At 35.2% G+C, this 27766-nt stretch overlaps 1 protein-coding gene across 2 annotated transcripts in view; it reads right to left on the bottom strand.

Moving 5' to 3' along the window:
- The window catches only part of CWC22 (CWC22 spliceosome associated protein homolog), a 56011-nt gene that overhangs the window by 23777 nt on the left and 4468 nt on the right, over positions 1–27766 (bottom strand). Inside the window, exons 1-10 of one of the 2 annotated variants that reach the window (XM_057746209.1) lie at positions 26280–26424; positions 16969–17107; positions 12610–12677; positions 11162–11272; positions 8380–8631; positions 4431–4559; positions 2789–2957; positions 2348–2401; positions 326–461; positions 29–235 (exon numbers count right to left, since the gene is read on the bottom strand). In XM_057746209.1, coding sequence (XP_057602192.1) covers positions 29–235; positions 326–461; positions 2348–2401; positions 2789–2957; positions 4431–4559; positions 8380–8631; positions 11162–11272; positions 12610–12677; positions 16969–16995 — 1153 coding nt within the window. In that variant the 5' untranslated portion in view covers positions 16996–17107; positions 26280–26424. Of the gene's footprint in view, positions 1–28; positions 236–325; positions 462–2347; positions 2402–2788; positions 2958–4430; positions 4560–8379; positions 8632–11161; positions 11273–12609; positions 12678–16968; positions 17108–26279; positions 26425–27766 lie in introns of those variants that run through there. The other variant, XM_057746208.1, reaches the window with a different exon arrangement.

The following is a 27766-nucleotide window of genomic DNA, read 5'->3' as shown; positions in this document are numbered from 1 at the left end:
CACTTCCCAATGCCCACCCCTGACTTACTAAGAACATCTTCTGGGTTATAGTCATCTTCCAGAGGGAGCATATGGGTGAACTGATCATCTTCTTCCACTAAGTCAAGTCCATCTAGAATAACAGGGTGGTCCTTGAATCCATCCTTCCTTACAGCAAACATCACTTCAATCATATACTGAACTCTTTTGTCAATTTCAGACTCATGGAGAATGTTTCGAAGGCGTTCAAATATAGCTAAAGTTAAGCAGAAAGAAAATAAAATATGCAATACATATTATGATGCTCAAACCAAAGCTCAATATCAAACCAAGAATATATACCTACCATTGATTCCTCTTGGTGACACTTGTGTTAATTTGAGACCACATTCCTTAAGAAAACCAATAGCTACTTCAACACTATCATCTGTTGGTCTTTCCAGGAGCAAAGTGAGCATTTCTAAGCATAAAACTTCATGAGCCTTGAACAGAATGAAGACACACAGAACAGAGAAAATGCTTTCACATATATTAACCTACCACTGATGGTAATTTTAAAAATTAGTAAATCTAGTTTTTGCAGTGATAATATTGTACATATGAAGAGGGAAGTTTTATAATGCACATAAACATACTCCAAACATAGGGTACGATTTCTCTTTCACTTCCATTATGCATCTGTTAAGAATTTCCTGATAATTTTTCTAAAAATCTTAATTTATTACACTGAATACAACTATATGATTTATCTCCAGAAGAAATACTCTTCTCATACTCTCTATATAGGAAACATACATTATCTATAGGAAATGCCATAATTAGCCTCAAAAAAAAAGTTAAAAAGCCATTTACGAATTTTTAATCTGAGATATTTCATAATCACTATATGAAGAATAGTAACATGATTCTTTTTATAATATCCTCTCCATGACCACAACTCTATATCCATTTCCCAATTCATCCTCTCAGCAACTCTGGAAGCAAAGAGTTCTTAAGTTACATGAATACTAATTTTCTCATAAAATATCTTTCTAGTAGTTTATAGCATACAATGACAGTTTTGAATACTTCTATGTTTAATTAAATCAAATGCGACACTGGCCATGGTCAAAATTTAGAATTTTATAAACAATGCCAGGTAGAGAGGGAATAAAATTCAACTGAAAAACTTTGCTGTAAAAGAAACTGGACTTAGGAAGCATGTCCAAAAGACCATACATATGCCTTTTTAAAACCAGACTCTTATTTGAGATGGAGAGAGACAAAGTCTAACCTCAACTCAGGAAAACACCCTCTTTCACATTTAGCACAACATCAAAAATACATACTGCTTTTAATCTGGGAAGGCAGGCGAGGCTGAACAGTCTTACATTAGGGACAAGAAAACATTGCCCTGTACCACAGTTTGGAAGATTTAAAATATTTATCATTTTAACTGGTTTATGTCAATGCCAAGAATATCTCCAACATAAGTGTAATATACATTCAAAAACTGAAACATAATATCTGTGCTGTTATAGACTGTGATATTAGGTTTTCAGGCATGTGAAATTAAGTTTCCATGGTTTTAAGAAGAAAATTATCATTGTAATAATATGACTGGGTTAAAATCTAAAAGGTTTCTTAAAGTGAATACTGGAAAGAATTTCATGTAGCAAAGAATTAAAATAATATTAAATGTTAGAGAAATAAGATTAAGTGTGGCTTCAAAATTCTTCCTCTTGTGTATAGATATAATCTAAAAAAACAGTAATATATATCTGAAGGAAAACTCTGAGTATGAACAAGAGCAATTTTACTATTTTCATGTTTAAAATGAAGCTAAATCAAAACTCTCAGTGAATGAATACAAAATAAACACAAAAACTAAACAGTAAAATGATAATTTGGGGCATCTAAAACAGATTAAAATTATTTATAATATTTTATAAACATTCTAAGAATATATGAATATATACATATACTATGCAGTTACACATATATGAATACATACATATACTATGCAGCTGTGGGGAATAGCACTTCTTAAAGAATATCAGCTATTAGGTTTTCATGAACACTAGGTACAGGGCAAAGAAGTAGAAGAAACAGCAACTTTTTAAATAAAAACATATTACACTCTTTGAAGGAAAAATGTGTAGCTAAGTAACCATGTACAGTATTAAGAGTTAGATAAATGTGATAAAACACTCGGTCTGGGTTCCTCTTTATATTAAAAAAATCCATTTGTTATAGTTCTAAAGTTAAAATATCATTCAAGATACAGTTCCAAAGGACTATAAATCAAAACAAAGATGTCACTGAAGTGGCACTAAGCCTGTGGTCTAATGCCACTGAATAGCACCAAATTTTGAAAACAATTACTTACCACATTTTGGTTAATAAGATGTGCCACAAATTTTGAAGCTGTCAGACAAAGTGGCTGAAAAGGGAAAGTAGAGACATTAAGTTAATCTATAAACTAAAACCAATTTTCATTAATCTAGAGTCTACAGTTTACTAACATACTCTATTTCAAATACAAAACATGCAAGGTACTTTTAACTTGTAAGAAAGTTATAAAGTAAAAACTAATACATGTGAAAAAGTGCCATTTCTGGATCAATGGTTATAATTCAACAGTTATAGCCATCATTTTTGTTGCTCAGTATCAGAGGCCAGAAATATTTATTAGAACAAAAAAAGCTCTCATGAAACATGCAGTTTTAAAAAGAAATCCTACATAGAAATCAACATTGCTCACTACAGTTGATACTGGTTTGTTAGTCTGCCATGCAGAGCAATCTACCTACAAGTCCATTATATATACCTTATCATTTCTCCGATAGCCTTTTCGAAAATTAAGAATTAACCTTTTGAGGATTAATTCTCCAATTTGTGGAAATTTTGAGTTGATAATTGCCACTAATGCTGCATAAACATGGGTGAAGATTGGAGAAGCACTCTGTGCTTGCAAAACAGATCTGGATAGTAGGCCTCTGATTAAAAGAGAAAAGAAAAGGAGTCAACAATAATCACCAATTAGAAGGAAAAAAGCTCATTTAAAATCCAGCTATATTACTCCTCTGTAAATCATCATGAAAGCTAAATCAGGACTAAATTTTCACCACTCTTATCTAGGGGAAGAGTTTGTCTTACTAATAAATAAAAACTGGTTTTGAGGAAATAAAATTTCAATTTGTACATATATAAAACAGACAGATTTAATACAAATTTTTTTCAAAAATTTTTCTCTAAATATAATTCCTCTTTTCTAGCTCCTGTTCATTACATCTAATCATGAATTGAGTTTTTAACTTATATTAATTTAACATTATCAAAAGAGTGAAGTGAGAAAAGACCTGCCTCAAAAGTACTGAACTTAAAGTTTCCACTATGGGCCCGTCATTCATATAAATTAATTCTGTGATTAAAGACAAATGTGGGTGGTTTCCATCTTTAAAGACAGGCTTAAGTCTATTGTTTGTGAAAATATGGTATTCTCCTAAGAGAGGTAAAGACATAATCAAAGCCCTGCAAAAATAATGCTAAAACAAGGATGGGAAAATAAAAGGTTCTACCTTCTAACTCATTTTGAAATGGGCATGTTTCTATATATATCTGATAAGAGGAGAGATTCAAAGTGGGCTAATTGAAGAGAAAAAGGCAGCAAAACAATGTCTTAATAGTTATCAGGTCTAGGTATGACATCTGAACCACTAGAGTAGAAAATGAGAAAAGAGAACTCAGCTTATAAACTGTAAAATCTTAAGCCACCCCTTAAGTCACTTCTGAGTCTGCTTCTTTCTGAGTAAGATGTGAGAGCTCTTCCCTACCTTGGAGGACAGTGGCTGCCCTGGTCACCTTACTAAGCCCACAATCTGCCACACTTTATATTCCCAGTGTTTTGAGATGATGAATCAAGGTCATAAGAAACAAGACAGGAAAATGGCCCTTAGATTTTAAAATAATAAATAGAATATAAAATATTTCTATTTCCTGACCCTTTAAAATATCACAACTATTTAAAAACCATGAAGAAAATGGTTGTTATTCCCTTCTGCTATTCTAAAATTTTTTACTAATCTTTCTCATTTCTTTCACATTCTCACTTCGCTTTCAAAAGAAATTAAACTGGTTTGAGGTAGCATTTTATATGGATGCAAAAAAATTAAATATTTATGATTCCTCATGAGTTTAAATTCTTGGAAGTATTCAGTAAACAAATGTGCCAAAATCATTATCTGACATCAAAGCTTCTCAAAAAGTAAAAACTCCACACAACCTCTAACAGTGGAGTATAAGTTATTTGTTAGCTGCTTACATTTTTACAAGATCTGCGTTTTAAATATTCCTTGAAACTTCCTTTGAAATGAAGTAGCATAATAAATCAATGATTATTGTTCATGTAGATACTATGTTCCTTTGAAAAAGTACTATGAAATACTACAAATAAAACAGCTGATGCTTACCTTCCTCTAACTATATTTTCTTGAAGAAGTTCTTGAATAATAATACCGATATTAGAAATGTTGACTTTGTTGATCAGACCATTGATGGACTTCTTTAGGGCTTCCCAGCTCATCCTCTGGTACGCCAAGCTAAAAAGAATTGATTTTAATAAAGATGAAAACTTAGTCAACCATTACAATCACAAGAGGTTATAATAACATAAAAAATAGTGTTCCTTTATTTTCAAGATTTGCACAAAAAAGACCCCAAAGTGCAGTAAAACATGTGACCATGTGGATACAGATTATATCCTAAACCATATTTGATTCTCTGTACATGTGATACTCATGTAAAGACTAATTACTTTTAAGAACAATAAAATAATACAAGAATATGAAGGATATTTTATGTCCATGTATATTGCAATTTACAATATTTATTAGATTCAGTACATGCTTATTTTACATTATAACACTTAATTTACATAGATTTGTCTTCAAAGGAAATTTTTTAAAGTAAAAGCAACTATTTTTTATTTTAAATTACAATATGAAATACCTAAATATATGCCATAAAAAGGAAATATTTATTATGTTCCTTCCCCTAAAAGCACAACAGAGGAAAAAAAATTAAATGTTCTAAACCATGAAGAAATAGTATTAATTGTAGCAAAAGGGGGAGTCATATGAAATTATGGGGCTGAAAGACTGTTCCAAGTATCTTGAAGAACATCTCTATAATTAGGCAGTAGTTCCACAGGTTTATCAGCTGAAATTGCCACACTTTTTTAACTTAGGGATTAGGTAAATTATCTAAGGTCTTTTAAAGCTCTAAAATTCTACGGTTTTTATAATTATTTCTCTGTGGAATATAATTTCAGCTGCAGAAAGTCTTAACTTTTCCTTGTCCTTATATTTCTCTGGCAGTCTGGTGAAGGTGACAAACTTCTTAAAATAATATATATAAATACACAGGATTACAAAGGATACCAATCATACTGAAACAGTTTTCAAAGCCTGAAAAGAACCAAAGTTTGATATAGTATTATATGTGCTTCTTACATTAAATAACAAGAAGTGGTGGCAGGCATAATTTCTTTAATTTGCAAGTTGCATAAACAGTATTTTGAGATATTTGCAACAAACAGTCTGTTAATACTATGGTCTATTGCCTACAGTCCGGATAGAAAGAAATGCTAAATTTGATCAATTAAAAAAGATGCAATTTTTTTCCCATTCACATTCACGGACCGCCTGAATTCCATCCACGGACCTCTCGAAATATGTAGGTTAAAAATCCTGTTCTGAACCCTTCTATACTGTCGATGGGAATGTAAACTGGTACAGCAACTATGGAGAACAGTATGGAGGTTCCTTAAAAAACTAAAAATAGAGTTACCATATGATCCAGCAATCCCACTCCTGGACATATATCCAGAAAAGACGAAAACTCTAATTCAAAAAGATACATGAACCCCAGTGTCCATAGCGGCGCTATTTACAATTGTCGAGACAAGGAAGCAACCTAATTGTCCACTGACAAATGAATGTATAAAAAAAGATGTGGTATATCTATATCAAGGAATATTAGTCATAAAAAAGAATGAAATATTGCCATTTGCAGCAACATGCACGGACCTAGAGATTATCATACTGAGTGAAGTAAATCAGATAAAGACAAATATTATATGATATCACTTATATATAGAATCTAAAAAATAATACAAATAAACTTATCTACAAAAGAGAAACAGATTCACAGACACAGAAAACAAATTTATGGTTACCAAAGGGAAGGAGGAGGAGGGATAAATTAGGGTTATGGAATTTACAGATATACACTACTGTATATTAAATAAACAACAAGGATTTACTGTACAGCACAAGGAACTATATTCAATATCTTGTAATAACATAATGGAAAAGAATCTGAAAAAGAATCTATATATATATATAACTGAATCACTTTGCTTTACACCTGAAACTAATACAATTTGGTAAATCAACTTACCTGTACTTCAATGGAAGAAAAAAAAAAAAAAAAGAATCCCTGTTCTGGAGTGGTATACCAGATATACCAAGGAGGGGAGGTGGGGAAGAGTATTTTATCACTGACATTGTCCTCAGCAGACAATGAAGATAAAAAGCAGACTGACTTGCAGTTAATTTCATTACAGTTTCTAAGTTCCGTATAGATTACACACTCCCTTACTGCCTGCATCCGAGGTGGAAAACTCCTCCTGCCCCCAAACCCCAACCCTTTAGTATGCTACTATCTAGAGTAGTAAGATCTGTGGCTGAACAGCCAGCCTGATAAACAAGATACTGCTGACACATAATCACAAACTCTATTAAACTTTGGTAAACGGACAATAATCAAGTACAACTGTACTTCTTAATTAGGAAACCTACAATTAACCTGATTTAGTATCTACTGAAAGCAAAGACTACGCTTCTACTCCTGTCCCCTTTATAGCCTATAAGCAGAGTTCAAGTGTGTACAAAATTATATTCCAAGAATCTGTTTAAAACTGCATATACTGCGGACTCTTCTCTGTCCACTTTATAAAGAATTAATACTCCAGAAATAACAAAAATGTTTCCGGTCTTTTACAATTAGATTGCTTTGGACTGGATTAGAGACAGTAAATACTTCTCACTAATGCTGCCACTACTGCCTCCAGTAAAAGCAGAACCCCTACGTGATCACAAAGCTCCCACAAACCACAGAAGCCATTTCCAAATCCCTTCTCAACATAACATTCCAGGCATCACGACTAAGTGCCAGAATATGACACATGAAGAAAAACTTATTTGCTTTAAAATGTCATTTAAATGTTCCCTTCTAGTTCATAAATTTTTTAAACTTTATTTCAAACATTTATACTTTATATAAATGATATTTCTACTTCAAGCTAATTCTTGCAACAAATTTAGATTTTATTTTAGATTCTCAAGGTTCTCAAGTACTACCAAGTTGCCATGAAAATACCCAAGAAAGATGCAGAAAGACCTTCTTGACTCACCTGGAATCTGTTTTTCTTAAAGCATAGCTACCTTTTATCCCAATCTTTTTTCTGACTACCTGCCAAACTTAGCTGCAACTTAGGCCTTGAAAACTTAGCTGCACTTGCCTACACAGTTCCTCATCAGCTCAATTATTTTGAAACGGGAAGGAAAGGTACTTAAAGGGTAAGCAGTCATATATAAATTTTAATTGTTTGCCTTAGTGTAGCAAAAAAACTATAGTCTAAGATGTTATGGTCTAAGAAAAGGGGGGAAAAGAAAACTGTCAATTATTTCATAGGTTAGTACAGGGTTGGCAAACTAAACCCGTGAGCCAAATTTAGCCTATAGCTTGTTTTTTTGCAAGTTAAGCTTTATTGGAACACAGCCATTCTCACTTGTTTACATATTTTGTCTATGGCTGTATTCACTACAACAGAGAAGGGGAATAGCTATGACAGACAGAATAATGCACAAAGCCTAAAATATTTATTATTTGGCCTTATACACAAAGCCTAAAATACTTATTGATACTATCTTGCTTTCCATAGAAAAAGTTTGCTGACTCCTGGTTTGGTACAACTGGAAAGATCCATTTGAGTTCTAAAATATCAATAGTACTCTTGATTATCAATGAAAAATGGACACTACTAATAGGCATGCATGCAACTACAAAAGGAATAGTCTGAAAATAGAGAAGAAAAAAAAAGACAAGTGATCTTTCCTCAAACTTTTCCATTCATTCACGCAAAAAATAAAGAGGTTATGAGTTAATGTCAGGGAAAACAGTAAGCAAAGCTCCAAGGGAGCTTCTGAAGGTAGAAAAGAAAGAAGTCTAATTAGAAGTCTCTATCACTGTGGACTCATGCAAACTCTCAACAGCCAAGGTCAACTGGAGCACAGATGATTTTTTTAAATGAGAGTATTGCTGCCTTGTATTGTATACTTAGTGATATTGACATGCCTGTTTTTATCTGTAATCTGTTCTTGCATCATCCTGAGCTTTGCAGGAGGAATATACGCTCCACCAGTGCGAGTAAGAAGAGGATCCAGCTCCTCTTTCTTCTTCTTTGCAGTAGGTTCATCCTGAGCAGAGGAACTCTGGGTCACCGATGGTTCTGGGCTCCTTCTCCCAGGAGATGGAGATTTCCGGGACCTTTTCCGATCCACATCTCTTTCTCTTTCTCTTTCTCTGCGTTTTTCTCGGTCTCTACTTCTGCAATATATTTTTTTAATGGCGAAAAGACAATACAAATTACATTCTTAAATGAACTGTATACCAAATGAGTGAGACCATTTGGGGGCCACAAATTCAGACAAGGAAGAGTGGTTTGGTAAGGAAGTGCCTCACAGAAAATGTAACTTAAACCAGGTCATCAAGGCTTGACAGGATTTACATTGGGGGCAAGGTAGGAATGGAGGACGGCATTCTCCAACTAGTAGAAGACAGAATAACTACTTAAAAACTGAGCAAAGGTATTCAGGCCAGAATAAGTAGAACAATAAAGAATCATGTATAACAGTAGTTGGAAAGATGAGTTCGAGCCAGACTATGAAATCATAAAAGACAAGCAACAGACTTTAAGTTTTTTATCCTAGAAGTGATGAGGAATCATCACAGTTTCTGAATGGGATAGTAATACGAAAATAGAGTTTTAAGAAGACAAATTGGCCTGTGATGCACATGATAAGTTGTATAAAGGAGAAACCAGAGTTTATCTCCAATAATGGCAATTTAGGAGTAAGAATGTTATAATAAACTGTAATATTTGAAATTGTTTCTTGATAGAACTGGTAATTTATTATAAATCTCAAAATATCAGAAGCTTCTGGTTATTTGAGACAATGTGAAAAAATTTAACCATTTTCTGGCCACAATAACTCCTCGCTACTAATGCAGGTGACTATCCTTTCTCAAGTTAACACTTTAAAAATGATCAGGGTATGTAACGTTCTCAAACTATCAACAACTAGCAAGAAAGAAGGAATGCTTGCTTTTTGCTCTTTCCCCAGAGAAGAGTTTGTCCACTTGGCTGCTTTTTACATATACTGCCTAGAAACTCAGATTATTCTGTTCATGCTTTGTGTAATGGTGAGTTATATGAACACAGTAAATAAAAATGAGTTTTACATTATCACTGCATTACCAGGAAACCACTCAACAGATTTTAGCTAAATCTAGAGGGTATGTTTGAGATAATATGTCTTAATACATAGAGAGAGAGAAGCCCACCTACCCAGGTAGCTGTGGAGGAACTCTTTTAAAACTGAAGCATAAAGAGACCTGAGTGACAGAGTCTATACTCGCAAAGACAGAGCCTGTACCTACTAAGACAATGGGAACAGTGGGGGAAAAAAGTGGTTCCAAATAGAAAGCCTGATATGTTAAAGGCAGGCGCTCTAAAATCTAGCCACTGATTTGTAATTGAGTTGCTTCTTACTGTAGATTTAAAATGTTTCAAGAGACTAGCAATACAAGGGATTTACTGACATTGCTTACAATTCTGAGAAACAACAGGTAAGACTGCTCGCTGGCTGGTAAAATCATGTCCTTCTGAGATTACAGTGTTTGTTCCTTTAGAGTGTAGAAGTAACAGTATATCTGAGTCCAACAGAAATATTTCTTTTCAAGTGTTTTTGCACCATTAGCCTTTATATTCTACATAATACACAACATGCTTACTTCACAGCATGACTGTGTGTATCAAATGAGACTTTATATACATACAATGGATCAAACACACAGTTATAGTGAAATAATACAATCAGGGCACTGGAGTCAGAGTGGAGTTCAAATCCCAGTTTCATCATCTACTAGAGAGGTAACGGCAACCTCAGGTAAGTTAATCAGTTCAGACCCATTTCCTTATATGTGAAATGTGAGATACAGTATCTAGTGTGTAAGCGTTTTGACAGTATTTGAGAAGGTATGAGAATGCCTAGCCACCAATTATGGTGGTAGTAGTTACTCTTATGAAGGTGTCATTAGAGTGACTGCAGATGAACCTGGCTTTTGGAGGTTAATTTAATCTGACATTTAAGGATTGGTTACATATTAGAAAGTAAGTAGTGATAAGGAAATTTTGGCTGCAGATATCAAATAATGTGTTTGGCTCCACACCGTGGAGAAATCTGATCAAAAGTCTAGTGGCGTATAGTCTCGGTAGTCTTGGAGTGGATAATATGAGAGAGACATCAAAAAGGATACAGAACTAAGTGAACAATAAAACATGGTAGGCAGGTTTTTGAAACTGGATGACTGATAAAGGAGGTAATCAAGTTCTACAAGACTCAGGTAAGAATAATTTATACTTAAATAAAAACTACAGACTGGTCACTTCATTCTCAATGTCCCTCTGCCATTACGTAGGAAAGTAAATTAAGATCACTCTATGTCATATAATATAAATGACTTTCATTTAGTAAACAATCTCAAAAACTCACATAAGCCAATTCCTCATGTAGTACAGTATAATAAATAAAAACCTGGGCTCTAGAGTCAGACAGACCAGGAATTGCCACTGATACACTTTTAAAACATGAACAAATGACAACTTCCCTAAGTCTCATTTTCTTCATCTATAAAAGAGACATATTTACTGCAGTAAGGAGTTAATTCATGTTAAGCCCGTATTAGAAAGCCTGGCACCTAAAAACATCCATTTAATGCTAGCTGTGATTATTATTAAGCATAAAGAAAATTTAAACAAATATATGTTTCTATAGTTAAAATATCCAATACTAACCGTGACTCCATGCTACCATCATAAGAATGTCCTCTTCTTGAACGCTCGTAGTCTGACCTGCTGTAATCAAAGTAATCTCTATCCTGAGGGGATCTTTCTTGTTCTGTGTACCTAATACATAAAATAAGAAAATCGAAGTTATAAGTTGAAAACAATGATGTTATACTTAGGGAAGCCATGTATTGGTAACGACAACGTAACTCTGTGACTGAGCAAAGTCTCATCAAATGGATGCTAACGAACAGCGTACTCTGCTGACACCTGTTCGTAACGAGAAGAGCCTTCAGCTGGTGTGCAACAAAATGACTCCTGGAATTCGCTTAACCAAACTTGACACCCTGATTCACACTGTCCTTAGTAAAAGATATATATTTGCATGTCATATATAGTTTAACATGAAACAGGCCATCCTCCGAATGACTCCTTTTGCTTAGTTGGCACATTTTATCAAAGTACTAGCTAATGTCATTGGTTGGTCTCCATAAAGACCAGTTTAACTCCACCTCAAAAGACTATTTTTATCAGCGGCTATTCTTGAAATTATATTATCAGCTATCTGTGAGAATGGATTGAAATTGTTAGCAAACAGAGATAGTATAAGATCTGCGATTTGAATCTTAAAAGTTAATAAAATCAGAGAACCTTCAGAGAAGTTAAATACATACACACATGATAAATACACACAGTAACATAATCCATGTTTTATATACATATCTACAATTAATTTATACACACACAAATACCTGTGTGTATGTCTGTAGAGAAATTAAAAATACATGTGTATATATATACACAAGGAGGAGGTGATCCATGAAAGGCAATAAGCAGATGCATACCACAGCGATTAACTTGATGTCCGTAAAGCAAAGGTTTTAGAGACAGCAGAGTGGAACATAAACAGGGAATAAGAGATTAGACAAATGAAAGAAAGTTTAGAGGATGCTTCCCCTTTCATAAATTATTTTTAATGGTTATACTTACTAAGTGAAATAACTAAAGTCCTACTATGAATGCATGATGAACATTAATGGTGACATTTCTGGATCTTTGATCTTAACACAATTATGGTAAGATATATATAAAAACATTTTGAAAACTATAAAGACCTACGTAAATATAAAGGATAGTATTAATAGTAAAAGCACTTCGTAATAATGTGATTTCAACTCAGTTTTCCATTTTATAAACTTTCCTTTGATTCAGTATTTGAGATATTAAAATTATTCCCTTTCACCTAAAAATTTTCATAAAATCTATAATTATTTACTACAAGTTTCTAGAACAGTCATTCAAGGATGATCTGTTCTCAAGCCCACTCAAGTAATACTGCCTGTAGAACCATCAAAAAGAAGCTGTTTACCCTAAAATTAGAAATCTAAGAGCTAAATAATTTCTTGAATTCATTACAAAAAATTTAAATGGTATTTGGAACTTATAAAGCTGTTTACCTGTCTTCTGGAGAGGAGGTCCTCTGATATGAATTATAGTTTTCCCTTCTGTCATGACTAGAAGAATGCTTTCAAAGGAAAAAAAGAAGGGGAGAGGGCATTTAAAAATTCTGTTTAAAAAAAGTATATAGACAATGACATATGTAGCCTGGAAAATTGGAAGTGCTTTAAAAAATTATTTCAAAATATTTTTTTACCCATAAGAATAATTTATATTACCTAAATGATATATAAAACAAAATGCTCAGGTCAGCCAAGGTAAATGTCTGTTTTCACTATAGGTCAAGTACTATTTTTAACCAAAAAAACTCAAGGTAGAAGAAAATTCTCACATTTTCAATGTCAGTTAGTTAATATTTTAATCCTGTGTAATATGATATAAATTTTTAGAACATCGCTTTTATAAAGGCCTTTCCTGGTGAAAAACAAGATGAAAGCTTTCCCTTGGTGAAAAACATGACCAAAGGGCCAGAGGTTTTCTAGCAAGAGGTCACTTTCGTGGTTATGCTCAAGCCTTTTATAACACTGCACTTACTTTCTTATCTCCACTGGCTTATAAAAACTACAACATTAGTCCAGGTTACTAAATCTGGATAAAATAAATAGCTAGAATAAACTGACTCTAATGTATTTATGAAAATTCATTTTTGTTTTCAGCAAACATTATTTGAGTGTCTGATATGGCATGTTTGGCACTATGGTAGGCTGTAAGGATTTAAAAAATATGACTCATAAAATATAGCTCCTAAGTCAAATCCTTTGAAAAATAACAGACATACAAATAAGAAGTGACTTCAGTGTAACATGAGACTGAAGATACGTCACATTGAGAAAGAGACATGAACCATCCAGTTTTAAGAACATACCCTAATTTAAAAATCCAAATACAGTTAAGAAGCCAAAATATTTATAAATTTTTTAAACCACTGGTATAAAAACATTCATATTGACAAACTTATTTTTAAGAATTAAAACAATTTTAATTAACTGAACTATAAAAAAGGAAAAACAGTATGTTTTCAAACTATCTTAATCTTGAAATCTAAGAAAAAATAATTCAAATAATGAGTAACTTGTTCTGCACACTTACATGCTTGCCTTCTTAATGGAAAAAATACATTTAAAAATTGAAAATTATACTGCAAAGAAATGTAAACAAGCTCCAACTTCCTCTTATGTTATGACTATCTAATCAGCATCAGTGTGAGTCTAAAATTATCACAAGTAAATTGCCAATACAATCTCCTTAAGTACTAAATTTTTTGAATAGTATACACTAATTAGACTAATGTATGTTGGTGAATAAACATATGATCAAAATTTATCATTTAAAGTAGCCAGTCTGGCTGTATTTTACACTGAATGCAAACAACTTAAAATCCTGTTTCTAATGTGTATAACTTTTAAAAATTATTTTACTGGGCAGCATAATTAAATAGAATTGTTCAATATATATGACATAGGTTTCCATAAAACCTGACATCAAGATCCTAAACCAAATATAGACCACAAGATTCATTTCATTCATGGTAATACCAAACAGAGTATTTACTTATTATAAGACACAGCCCTTCCTGTCTAGACACTCTGGGGGATATAAAAATTAGGGAAAACCTTCAAAGAACTTAAGATTTTATGGGAGAGAGATGGTTATAAAGAGTTCTACAGTTAAACACATCAGATTATACATGAGAGAGAGAGAGAGAAGGGGGAGGGGGAGGGGAAGGAGGGGGAGAGAGAGAGAACAATAAAACTGCACTGTCTACTTTTTCTTTTACAAGGCACGGCACAATTATTTTGATTACATTAGGAAGAAGGCCTCAATTCTGTGCTAATGATTTTAACACATCTCTGCAACATCTGTTGTGAGCAAGAGGGAGAAACCAAAAATATTGAAGTCGTGAATCAAGACTTCGTAAATATGATCAAGTTAACAAGTGCCTGGCACACGTAGTCAGTGCTAACAGCTAACAGGAGATCTTGAGTAGGAACAAGCGCTGGGGTACAGAGTACTGAGGGTGACAGTGAGTAAAGGGGAATTTGAACTGGGCTTCAGGAGATTTTACTAAGTGAAAAATAATTTCGAAGTGTGATCCAAATAATAATAACCTGAATTCTCCTATTTCCCTTATCACAGAGTTTAGATTCTAAGTCAGGGCAGTAATTAAATATAACATATTGTCGAAATACCCTTTAAAAATTCTCTAAATTGTTCACTAAGCAAAGCAAATACGGTACACCATGCAGTCACCTGTAATCTCTGACAGTGCAGAGGGAGCAGTAGGAGGAGGTGAGTGGAGCAAAGAGCCTGTGTCCAGAGGCTCTGAACATCCATTAGGCTCAGGGAACAAGTCTTCAAGAGCAAGAGACAGGAGGGGCTGGAAGAGTTAGGGAACGTGTTTCTCACTAGCGACAGTAAGGCTCAATGGAAAATAAGGGATCCTCAGCTGAAGCCTCCTGAACCTTACAGATGAGACCCCGGAACATCAAGAGAGGAGCTGAGCGTCACCTGAGGTAAGAATGGGCCCAACCCAGCTAGTGGACCTGCTTATGGCCCAATAAGGTGGAGAGAAGGAGGCAAACTAAACTGAGAACTGGCTGGGAGAGCCAAGCCACTAAGTGTGAAAGGCTTGCTGATTGAGGTCATCCCTTCTAGGCTGGGGGGATGCCTCAGAGAACCCATCTGGACCACAAGAGGGAAACGTGGAAAAGCACTGTCTAAGAGAAACAGGAAGAGATTCTGAGAAATACTAAACACTTCTCCCGCTGTGTAAAAGGTACAGAGTTTAAATCTGAGTGCTCTTGTCTAACATGGCTCAGTCAAGAGCCAGCTCCGCACAAGGTCTCCTTCCCCCTTATGTTCCCAGCTCCTAACACAGAGTCTGCCACCTACTAGGCCCACAATGAATTGTTTAACAGTCATTGGACCAATGAGTACAAGCCCAAAAGAGGCAGATTTCAGAACACTACATAAAGGTATCTACTGACAGATGGGGCCAGCTTCATCAGGGACAACAAGCCCCCGCCAAAGGAGATATGCAAGCACAGGCTGGAAGTCTACCTCGGAGGGACGCTGGAGAGTGTCTTCTCATACTCAAAAGAGGTTCGAAGACATGGCAGCAGAGCCTGTCTCAGCCTGGAAGCATACCAATTCAGTTTATTAAGCATCTACCACACCCCAGGCCCGGTACCTGGAGCTCATATCTACTCACACTCTTTAAAACAGGTTTAGGGGTGCAGAGGTGGTAGAGGAGGAGAAGGCAGAAGTGCCGGTCTTTATAACCAAATAAAAATCCATCTTCCCCTACAATGATTCCAAGACCCAGGAAGTGATATGCCTGCTTGTAGATCTGTGGACGACACAGATCGGCTAGTAGATCTGTGCAGCTGAAAAGAAAAGGGAGTAGAGTGGTTTGCTCTCCCGCCAAGTCCACTCATAGGCAGAAGGACAGTTCTGAAGCAGATGGAGTTACCAGTTCCTGTGACTACTCTGCCCTCCTCTACTATCCTACTTTTCTCAGAACCTGCTCCAGCCACACTAGACTCTTCCTTCACCTTTGCCCCCGTTGTCCCCTCTGCTTGGCACACTCTTCTGCCAGACACCTACGTGGCTAACTCCCTCATCTCCTTCAAGCGTGTGTTCAAAAAGGCCCCTTTTCACTGGGCCCTGCCTATTACAAACTGCATCATTCCAATGCTATATTTCTTTTCTCCATAGCACAAGTCTAGCATTTAACAATCTAATATACTATGTAATTCACTTATATATTAAATTTATGACTTATTTTCTTCTCCCCCACTAGAATGCAAACTCCACAAGAACAAGGGTATCTGTTTTATTCACCCTTTTACCCAACTAGCTTAGAACAACCACTGGGACACAGTAAGAATTCAGTGACTATTTGCTGAATAAATGAACGTATAATGTCTGAAGTAAAGTACAGCACAGGATTAGGAGCTCATTTATGCACATGCAATATCCGACAAGAGGCTCACTTGCAGACAGACACGCAGGAACTGCGAGCAACTGAGGAAGAAGATATTCATCTTCCACCTTATGCTCACGCAGGAAAGAATGCTCTTGGAGAAGGATGGTGGAATTTCCTGCTGTTTGCTATTTTTCTTTTGCATGGGCTCACTTACATGCACTTTCCACACCCCCCACCCCCGTACATTTCCTCAACTGCCCACCTGCACATCTGGCCAAGTATCTACATTTGAAACTGTGTTAAATTAAATGTGTGTATGACACAACTCTACTGTCTGGTTCTAATGTCCTAATTATATAAATGCTTTTGTTTAAAGGATAGATAACTGACTACAAGTTTATGTTCTTTATTATAAGTTTCAAACACTTACCTTTATTTGTGCCACACTACTTTTCATTTTCTGTTGCCAGCTGATCTGAGATATCAAAGACTCTTAATCTGGTCCCAATAATAAGTACCAAACGGTGTGAATTCCCTGACAGTTTACTTTTTCTGTCTGCAAATGTCACCTATAAAATATACCAAAGAAACCTCTGTTAACACGAATAAAATGTGTGTAAAATAACGTTATTTCCACACAATGGACATTTGACCACCTTATTTTTCTTAATAGGCACAGATACAATCAATAATTAAATGAAAAAAATTAAATGAACGTTCAAAAACTCTTTAAATAGTTCCATATTATAATGTATAAAAAACACATATTAGTAGAAAAAACCCTGAACAAAACTGCAATAATAACGAAGGCTTATTAAACACTACAAAATATTCTAATGACTGAAAAGAACGAAAGTTCTCTTAATAAATGGTGTCAGATAACTTTATTCAAAATATTCTCAGAGAGGAGACATACACATATATCATAAAACAATACTGTGATATTATAAAAAGAAGTGAACAGAGGAAACAATTATATAAGAGAAAGTATATAAACTGAGTACAAAACATCCAATGTTTTAAACTAAGAATGAAATACCAATGTTCTTATAGTAATGATCGTTCAAGAATAGAGATTATAGAGAAAAAAAATGTGCTCAGTACCAAAATAACAGTACAATTAAGAAAATTTCTAATTTGAATGCAAGAAAGGATGTTACAGATTATCTGATCCAATTCCTTCTTTTTAAGGACAAGAACAATGACGGTCAGATAAGTCATTTCAATGTCCTAAGCTGCTATAATGTCCTAAGCTATAAAACAAGCTAGTGGTATACTAGAAACCTAGCTAAACGACACCCAATTAAGTATTCTTTTCACTGGACCACATACACAAATAATCTAGATACTATAAAGTGATACAAAGAGTTGCTATCATTTAATGCAGATGGGGATATACACAAATCACTAAGTCAAGAAAAGTTTCCATTACAATGGTTAGCATGCTATCTAGGTTAGTAAAAACAATATACACAAGATTCTTCACAAACTTGTCAATTTATAAAATATAACTGCAATCACTTCTCAGGGACTCCCAGAGCGGAGAGAACTAGGGAAGGGAAGCCCCACATGCTAGACACACTCCCCCAAATCTCTGACCACCCCTGAACCAATACCTGTACTAAACAGAGTCCTGCTCAGGATCACAGGACTGAGCTGAGACGTGAATAAATGCTCAAGAGACAGAATTTGCAACTTAAGTCTAATCAAGTTAATTGCCTGAAGGGTCACCATTCCTCAGAAGAATGTACCAGAATCCAAAGTCTTAACAGTAAAATGTCCAGGATACAATTAAAAAATAACCCAACTTATCAGAAAACTGTGGCCCAATCTTAAGAAAGAAGACAATCAAAGGAAACCAACACTAACACCAACCCAGATGCTGAAATTAGTACACGAGGTTTTTAAAGCATATTCAAAAGTGCAAAGGAAAACATGCTTGCAAGGAATAAAAATATAGAAAACTTCAGGGAAAAAAAACCCCAAAAACCCAAGACAAAAAAATGAACCAAACTGAAATTCCAGAACTGAAAAATATATGAAGCAAAAAATTCACTGGACAAACTTAATGGCAACATGGGAGATAAAGGAAAGCCAGTAAGCTTGATGTAAGATCATTAGAAATTATCCAATCTAAAGAAGAGAGAGAAAAAAATTGTAATGAACAGTGTCAGGGACATGCGGGACAATAACAAAGGCCTAGTGCATGTGTAATCAAAGCCCAAGAAGGAAAGAGAGAACGAATGGGATAGAAAAAATATTTCAAGAAATAACAGCCAAAATTTCCCCAAATTTGAGGAAAGGCACAAATTTAGTTTCACGAAGCTTGGAGAACCCCCAGCAGGATACATATAAAGAAAACCACTTACGCACGGTCATATACAGTAGTCAAAGTGCTGAAAATCAAAGATGAAGGGAAAATCCTGAACGCAGCAAGAGGAAAAAAACAACAAATTACAGACAAAGAAATAAATTATCGCTGACTTCTCATCAGAAACTAAGGCGACCAGAAGACAGCAGAATAATCTTTAAAGCATTGAAAGATTAAGAAACTGTTAACCTAGAATTCCAGCAAAAATATTAAGAATGAAGATGAAATAAAGACATTTACTGACTGAACAAAGCAAACAAAAACTAAGAGAAACTAAGAGAATGTATCACCAGCAGACCTGCACTGTAAGAAATGCTAAAGGAAGTTCCTCAGGCTGAAGGGAAATGATACCAGACAGAAGTCTGGATTTCCAAAAAGGAACGAATAACACTGGAAATGCTAACTTTCTTGAGGAATACAAAAGACTTCTTTTTCCTTTATCTAAAATATACAGGTTTGTTGAAAGTAAAAACTATGTCTTGAGAGGGCATAGTGTTTGTACATGGGATACATGTGGACTAAAATGGACCAAGATGAGGCAAAGTTTCTGAATTTTTTCTGAAGCAGTACCATGTGAACTCTAAGAAGCCTGTGAAAAGTTAGCGATATATATTGTGTTCTCTAGGGCAATGACCAAAAAAATAACATATGTAAATACAGCTAAAAAGCCTAATTAAAATGGAATTTAAAAAAATATTTAATTTATAAAGGCAGGAGAGAGGAACAGAAGAACAAAAATCAGAGGGGACAAAAAGAAACAAAAAGATGGCTAACCTAAATCTAACTCTATTAATTATATTAAATATTAATGAACAAACATTTCTAATAAAAAAAACAGAAGCTCCTCCTCCCCCTCCTCAGGTGATACAACCCTGAAGGCACAACCTTATCTTGGCTGGATTTTAGGTCTCACTTAACTCAAGATGATTTACACAATGTGTATGTGCCATACACAAATCACATGATTCTTTTCAAAGATCCTGTTTTTATGGCTATAAATGTATAGAGCTATAAAACTCAAAATTTTACTCAATTAACTTTTGCTCAAAGGTAATGGTATTTTTTTTTACCTCTACTAACACAATTGTTATATTCTAGCATATCCTCATTACCTAGTATTATTTATACATACACTTTTCAGCAACAACAAATATTTACTGCACTTGTATTATTTTGCCAGGCATCTTTCTAGGAACTGGGTAGACAGCAGTGAACAACCATAAAAAATATCTCCTGCCCATCTGGAGTTTGTGTTCTACTTATAAAAAGTAAATCTATAATGATAAGCAAAGCACTAAGCTACTAATTAAAGCAAAGTGGCTGATTGGGCTTTTTTCACACGTCAGTTTCAAACCATTACTTAATACTGTAAAACCAGATCCCTAAGTCACTATGTTAAAAATAAACTGAAATATGAAAACTTGCCTGATTGGAGAATTACTTGTACATATACTGGGGCCCACCTGACTTACTACAGCAGAAGATATGTTATGTGGGGACGAAGCTAGGGAGGAGGAATACCCAGGCATACTGGTTTTATGAAAGCATCTCCAAGGTAATTCCAATATTCAACTCTTCCTCAAGATTTCTCAGCTTTCCAATTCTGAATGAGAAACTGATTTAAATTTCAATTTATTTTTCTTAAACCACAAGCCACTTAAGGTAAAATACAGAGACTCCACAGCTTCGATACTTTATAGTGAAGAACTTAGTCATAAATCATTTGGAAAGGGAAACATAAATTCCAAATATTAATCCTTAACTCACTGGTAAGAAGCACATACATGTGTGTAAAAAAAAGAAAAAATCTGTATCAGTGCTTTTTAAATTTGAGAAATTCTGGGCACAATTTATAGGGAGAAAATTCTCACTCATAATGCACTGATGGCCACAGCACAGGTTTTTGGAGCTTAGGATATCAGCCTATACGATAATTAAAGTAACACTATCTACTACAACATGATCACAAAGACAAATTTAAGCACTGAAATGGAGTCATTCAGATGACAAAATATATTCATAAAATACTTACTATCCTTAAAATGAAAACAAAACATGAAGAACTGAGAGAGGGAAAGAAGAGAAAAAAACCTGCATCAACAGTTTGCAGCCTTTCTATGTAAACGAGATATGTATACAATAAATGTTTCAATGATTATGTACTTCTCAAGTTAAAAAAAACTCATATACATAGGCTGAAATAAATTCTATAAATTTTCTTTTGCCTGCAGGCTTAAATATGCGTATTAACTGGTGAGATTTGTAACATACTTTATGTAGAAATTAAAAGCCTAGAGAACTGTCCATGTTCTTACTATCCATAATTTGTTCTTACTCCCAGAATGATACTATATTATACCTCAATAGAGGTTTTCACTCTTCTCTATTCTAATAATGTTGTTATATAAATTAATAGAGTCACTTATTGTCCACAGGAGTTTCTGCTCCTGCCTTACATTCACTGAAAGACCCCCTCTATAAACTAGCCTCAGGAACTGAATCGTCCAGAAGGAACCTCAAAAGAATCTAAGTAAAAGCCTCTAGTACTAGTTAGTACTCTTTACTTTTTGTAGGGGATATGCTGATGGATACTGCTGCCATCATCACCTGAGTGATTTCCAGGCTTTTCTGATCTGGAAGGAGAAAACACTGAAGACAGAACAAGGCCCTCCTTCCCCGGATGCTAGACACCAGTGACTGTCATGCACTTCTTTGCATATTTTTGTCCTTGATCCTCTTGGTTATTTTTCTCCCTCTCTGCTGGCTGACACTTCTAAATCAGCACTGTATAATAGAACTTCCTGCACGGATGGAAAGGTTCATATTCTGCACTGTCAGTAGCCACTATACCAATACAAGAGTCACTGGCCACATATGGCTATCGAGCACTTCAAATGTACCTAGTGGAACTGAGAAAATTAATTTTATTTGATTTTAATTAAATTTATATTTAAACATGAATAGTCACATGTGGCTACTGGTTACCACACTGAACAACACCATTCTAAACGATTAAGACACTGGGGCCTTTTAGTCAGGGTACTCTCAAGATCCTTGTTTTTGATAATCTCCAGATATGATACTAATTAATTCTTCAGATACTGGGAAAGTAAAACAAACAAATAAACAAAAATCCTCATATCCAAATTAATGGGAAAAGTCACTTGGTTATTTTCCATGGCAGATTCAGATTATGGTAGATAAGAGATAACATAATAATCCCCATCCTAGAGTTTGTCTATGCTGCAAACATTAATGTGATCTCCAGAGTCTTAAATGCTGCTCTGCGGCCGCTATGATGCCAAATGATCATTTTACATATGCAACAAGAAAGAGCTGGCACTAGAGACACTACTACCATCACAATCGTGACCCACGGAACCACAGTGCATATCAGGATTGATCACACCTCCAGAAGATAATGTCTACCCTTCAGCTTATGTTTAGTAACCAGAAGGGGCACTAATAAAATGAAAACAAAACCAAAAACAGCCTTGATGACAGCCAAGAATTGACAACTGACACAGAAACCACACTTTGTAAAATATATTTCCACTAACTTGCAAAAGAGAAAAATTATACCAATCTAAGTCATGATACACAACATGGGTTATGTAAGCGCAAATTCTTATTTCTGGTTAGTTCAGACCCATCTGACCCACACAAAATGGTGGCCACATGGACTCTCAACTGTTCTAAAGATATGACCACTTACTGTTCCAACAACTCTTTTGTTTACAAATTCTCTCTAGTCTACAAATTCCTGCCAAGACCATCTGATGACTACGAGGTATGTTACTGGGGAATTTTATTAATGGGCTTTAACATATAAGACAAATGAAGCACCTTCTCCAACAATTCACTGGCATGGGGGCCAAAAAAAAAAAAGAGAAACAAATGGCACAGGTGTTACAGAATAGAAGAGGCCTAACAGACTTAACACATGTAATATGTGTACCTTGTTCAGATCCAAAGTTGAACAATTTGCCCTGCTCTAAAATGGGATGTGTTTATATAATAGGACCCATGCTAACTTGAATTGAACACTAACTCCTCTATGGAGCCTTTCTTCTAGAAAGGAGATGGACCAAAGGTCTTTTCTCTTCATGGGAGACAAAATAATGGAACAGAACACTTTCTGGTCCAGTAAGATTGTGAACTTGCTGACAATTATATTCACATCATGGTTTTCTGGGTAGAAGAATGAGAATAGGGTGGGATTTGGACTCTCAGAATTACTTAAATCCTTACAGACATACATTTTCTACCCAAGAGAACTTATCTTAGCATGTACCTGAAATGACTCATTTCAAAATCAGCTGTTACCTACAGTGTGCCCAAACTGATAATAAAGGAGATAGGCTAAGCTCTAGTGCCAATAATATACAAACTTTAAGAAAGCATTTTCCTCAACTATACAACATGTTTCCCTGAGGCAAGTCATTTTAAAATATGATGATCAGTGTTCCCAAAGCTGATAGGAATGGTGCAATGGTGAACACAGGCTGCCCAACACTGTTCAAAACCAGTCAATGAGAGAAATGTCAATGTATACTGCAGCTCCACAACAAACTAATTTGCCATCTACACTAACAGATTCCATAGCACATTACAATGATGTTCTGAAGATACCCAGAGAGGAACTAATTACATTTCTTGTTTTAGAAGTTGGAAACATGGAATTTAGAGTAAGATAACAACAGCAACAATAACAAATAATAATAAATTATTATAATCACACAGACCCTATACCAGGAACTTTGTTTATATATTCTTAATTCAACCTTCATGATTACCCTGCTTTCGTGATTTTTTAAGCCTTATTTTTCAGTGAGAGAATTGAGGTAAAGCAATGTATATAAGCTCTTCACAGCTAGTAAAGACCAGAGCTAAAATTCAAAAACGTTTATCTGATGCCAAAACCATCTGATATTGCATCCCAATGGAAATGCCAACATTAACAAGCTGATGCCAAATTAGTAAATTATAAAATAAGATCTCTGTTACCCAGAAAATTTTCCTATTCTAAACTGATCCATTCTTGTAAAGTTCCAGATAGTAAAGGTTTTGATGTTAATATAATGAGGCCCTACTTCTTTCTAAGCATGAATAACTTTAAGGATTCCTTTACTTAATTTGCATACTAGAATTCACCGTGACCAGGTACCACATGAGCAAATAAATCACTTGACTCTATTGTGCAGGATCTAGTGTTTTCCTTCACTATCCCTCTTGGGTCTTAAAACTGGTTTCTCTTCTCAACCTACCTACACACACGCAGGGCAATTTTTAATGCCTCTGATTTCAAATCATCTCACTTATTTAAATTTAATTACTTTTTTTTCTGACTGGTGTCATCTTTCGCCTTTATACCCTTTAACCATCATCACCAAATACTTTTCTGGCAATCAAGTACGATCTGTTACATTTCTATGTCCCAAAATGTAAGTGTGAAATTGACAATAATGTAGACTGCTACTGCAGTTCTAACAAAAAATGCATAAAGTACTATCATCATCCAGATTTATACAGAATATGCCTATAGGGAAATTCTGAGAGTTCAACATGTGCATGCTTGATACTTAGACTAATTGGAGATTCCTGCAATGAGAGCAATTTATCTAGAGTTTATAGCTCTCACTGCTCTTCTTAGCATCACTGTGCGGATTTTATGATGAATTATTAAATTTCTCTCTCCTTGTCACAAGTAAGCAACTCAGCAAAACTACACCTGCTCTCCTGAGCAAGGAGGATGTTTTATAATAAGGAGATGTAGTTTCAGCAAGCATCAGAAAGCAAAATATTTAATAAGACTTGCAAGAGGTGCTTTAGACTGTTAACTGGAAACTATGAAGTTATAAATTCCGCAGTTATCTCAAAAATTCAGAAAATGAGAAAATATTCAACTAATGGCTGAAATGCAATGCTTTCTCAATCACTTCAGTATAACATATCTACCATTGTCTCTTAGGTGTCCTCAACTCACGTTAGAGCAACTTGAGGAAGCATACTATCCTAAAATTGTTAAAAGAAAGTCAAAGAAGTAGATTTCCCTAAGTTTGCTCTTCTGCATTTTAAATAGTAACAGTAGGCATAGCAAACTCCAAACACTATAACAAAGTTAAAAACAAAACAAAAACAAACTTTAGTTGCCCAGTGGGGAAAATGGAATATTAAATAGTATTCAAAATAAAAGCCAGTTTAAATCTGTTCTTAATACAAAAAGGTGATGGTGGTGGTGGGATCTCCGGAAAAATTTCCAAAAAGGACCCAAGCCCCTGACCCTTCCAAATAGTGATTTTCCTGTTCAGGGAACAGAGAGGAATAACATACTGCCACAGTTCTTTTTTTTGGCCGAGCCGAATGCTTGTGGGATCTCAGTTCCCAACCAAATATTGAACCCACGCCCTAGGCAGTGAAAGTGAGGAGTCCTAACCACTGGACCACCAGGGAATTCCCTGGCCACAGTTTTTAAGCATTAATGACAAGATTGCTATGGCCTTTCCCTATGTGCACTGAAGGAAAACTTCATTAAGAAAAGTGCTTCCTTATTTTTTCTTGCTATTTTTTTGGATATATACATATTAGTCAGAAATTTGCCCCATGATATGCCATATAAGAAAAAAAATGATACTGTAATTTGATTTCAGCACAGGTTCACAATTTCAAGAAAATAAAAGGGCTAAAACTTTTCAGGAAAAGTCACCAGGGTGACAATCCCCTAACTGCAATTCTGAAGTCTGAAAAGCCTTGAAAATACAGATTTTTCTTTTAGCTTGGAGCAAACTCCTTTGGCAGCAAAATCTGACATGCATTAACTTGAGACTTAATGTGATTCTTCATTTGACGCACTGTAGAATTATTACATGTATTTGATTACAGGATGTTGCCCTGGATCCCAAAAGGGGGTTACTTAATAAATACATCTGCACTGTATTTCTTCTCTGAAATCTGAACAAAATTCTGAATGTTAAATGAGAATTACAAATAAAGAACGGCAGACCTGTCCTTCCTGTCTGCTTCCTGGTACACCACCGCCCATCAGGTGTGGCACTGATGCATGACCACGCAAATGCGTGAAGCTCACCATGCTGAGGCACAGGGTTGGGAAGTGTGTAGATAGTGCTGGATGCTGTTTGGGTTTTAGGTGAGGAATAAACAACATAAAGACGTTTGACTGGTCTCTGACCTTTGCAGGGAAGGCAGCGCCAAACTGGGGACATCTTAAGACATTGAGACTCAGATGAGTAAAAAAAGTGACAAAATCTAAAAGTTCTCATCATTTTAAGGAACTCAGTGACACCAATATTCATACCAAAAACTACTCATCATAAAGTGGGAGGAGGTATTACCCCCCATTCATTCCTTACCTCATGAAGCCAGTCCATATTAGTCTGTGTTTAAATTACCAAAGAAATTAAATAGTGATATGATCATCTGCACATGCTACTTAAACATTGTTTAAAAATTCTTCTGCTGGTACACAGGAAGATCCATCCTGCAATGTGCTCCTTTTCACAGAATGCAGGCTCTATGAAAGCAGGAAGTTGTCAATTTTTGTTTGTTTCAAAATTTCTATCAGCTATTTCTTGACTTATAGTATTGATTTCCAAATGAGTTGGGTTTAAAGAAAAATTCCATATGTTGAACCTCTTTACTGATTCACTTAAATATAAATTATGATATTTATGGGGTAAATATCCTTTATCCTGCCCCTTCTCTACTTCCATTCTCTTCCTCTACACAGCTAAGTTTTTTTTTTTTGGTAGATGAGTCCGCACTGGCTGCCTGTAATTCTTAATCTCCCATTAAGCCCTCTTATACACCACAATTTGGTTTTCCGCTCCATTATTCCACAGTACTTATCAAGGTTACATAATGATCTCCTTGTTGCTAAATCTAGGGGCCACTTCCTTCTTTCATGATGTTGCTTCTAGCACTTGGTAGTGCTAATCCCCTTCTTGAAGTTCTCACGTCCCAACTTACACAGATGCCAAGTTCATCTGGTGTTGCTCTTGTCTCTTCTTCTGTGCACCCCTCTAACATTTTACTATTCCATAGTTTAATATTTGCTCACGGATTTTTATCTGTTTTGTTCATTGCTATAGTTCCAGAATAGAAGTCTCTCAATATTTGTTAAGTGAACAAATGAACAGTCCTTATCTTTTCTTTCTCCATATTCTCTCTGGAAGACTATCTCCACCCCAACATCTTCAACTAAGAATAACTTTATTTTTAGTTATTTATTCTTAGTCAAGGACTTTATTCCAGCCCAATCTTTTCTACAGTGTTCCATATCTTTATCTCTAAATGACTATAGAAACCTTCATGTGGATGTCCCAAAGGCTCTCTGAATTAGCGAAGTCCAAATTGGAACTCATTTCCTCCTCTCCTCAAACCAGCACTTCCTCTAACATACTACCTGTAAAGGTAGCCAAGTGACAGTTTCCTTTTCCTCACTCCCAGTCAGTCATCAAATCCCACTGATTTTACTTTCTCAGTTAATAGGAGATAAAATCAAATCTGCCTATTCCCCCCCCCCCCCCATTATCTCTGCCACCATATATAGGAGGAAGTGGGGGAAAGCTCCATTTAGGGAAGATCCCATAAGATAATCCTGGTTTCATTTTAGAAGAAGGCAAGTTTGACTTCTCTAACAAGCTTTCTCACGTGGTCTTCTTTATCTCTAGGCTAAAAGAACTTGCCCAACTTGCCCCTAAAAGTATATGCACACTGCTAACTTGCAGGGTTCCACTGTATTCTACCCATGCAGGGTAAAAGGATATTTTAAATATCTGAAAAGCTACCCACAGAGAAACCAGGCCTTAAATCAAAAGCACATCTCAACTATGATATG

The sequence above is a fragment of the Hippopotamus amphibius genome, chromosome 8 (genome assembly GCF_030028045.1).
Source record: "Hippopotamus amphibius kiboko isolate mHipAmp2 chromosome 8, mHipAmp2.hap2, whole genome shotgun sequence".
NCBI lineage: Eukaryota > Metazoa > Chordata > Mammalia > Artiodactyla > Hippopotamidae > Hippopotamus > Hippopotamus amphibius.
The sequence above is the reverse complement of the archived record's forward strand: the minus strand, read 5'-3'. Positions and strand labels throughout refer to the sequence as shown.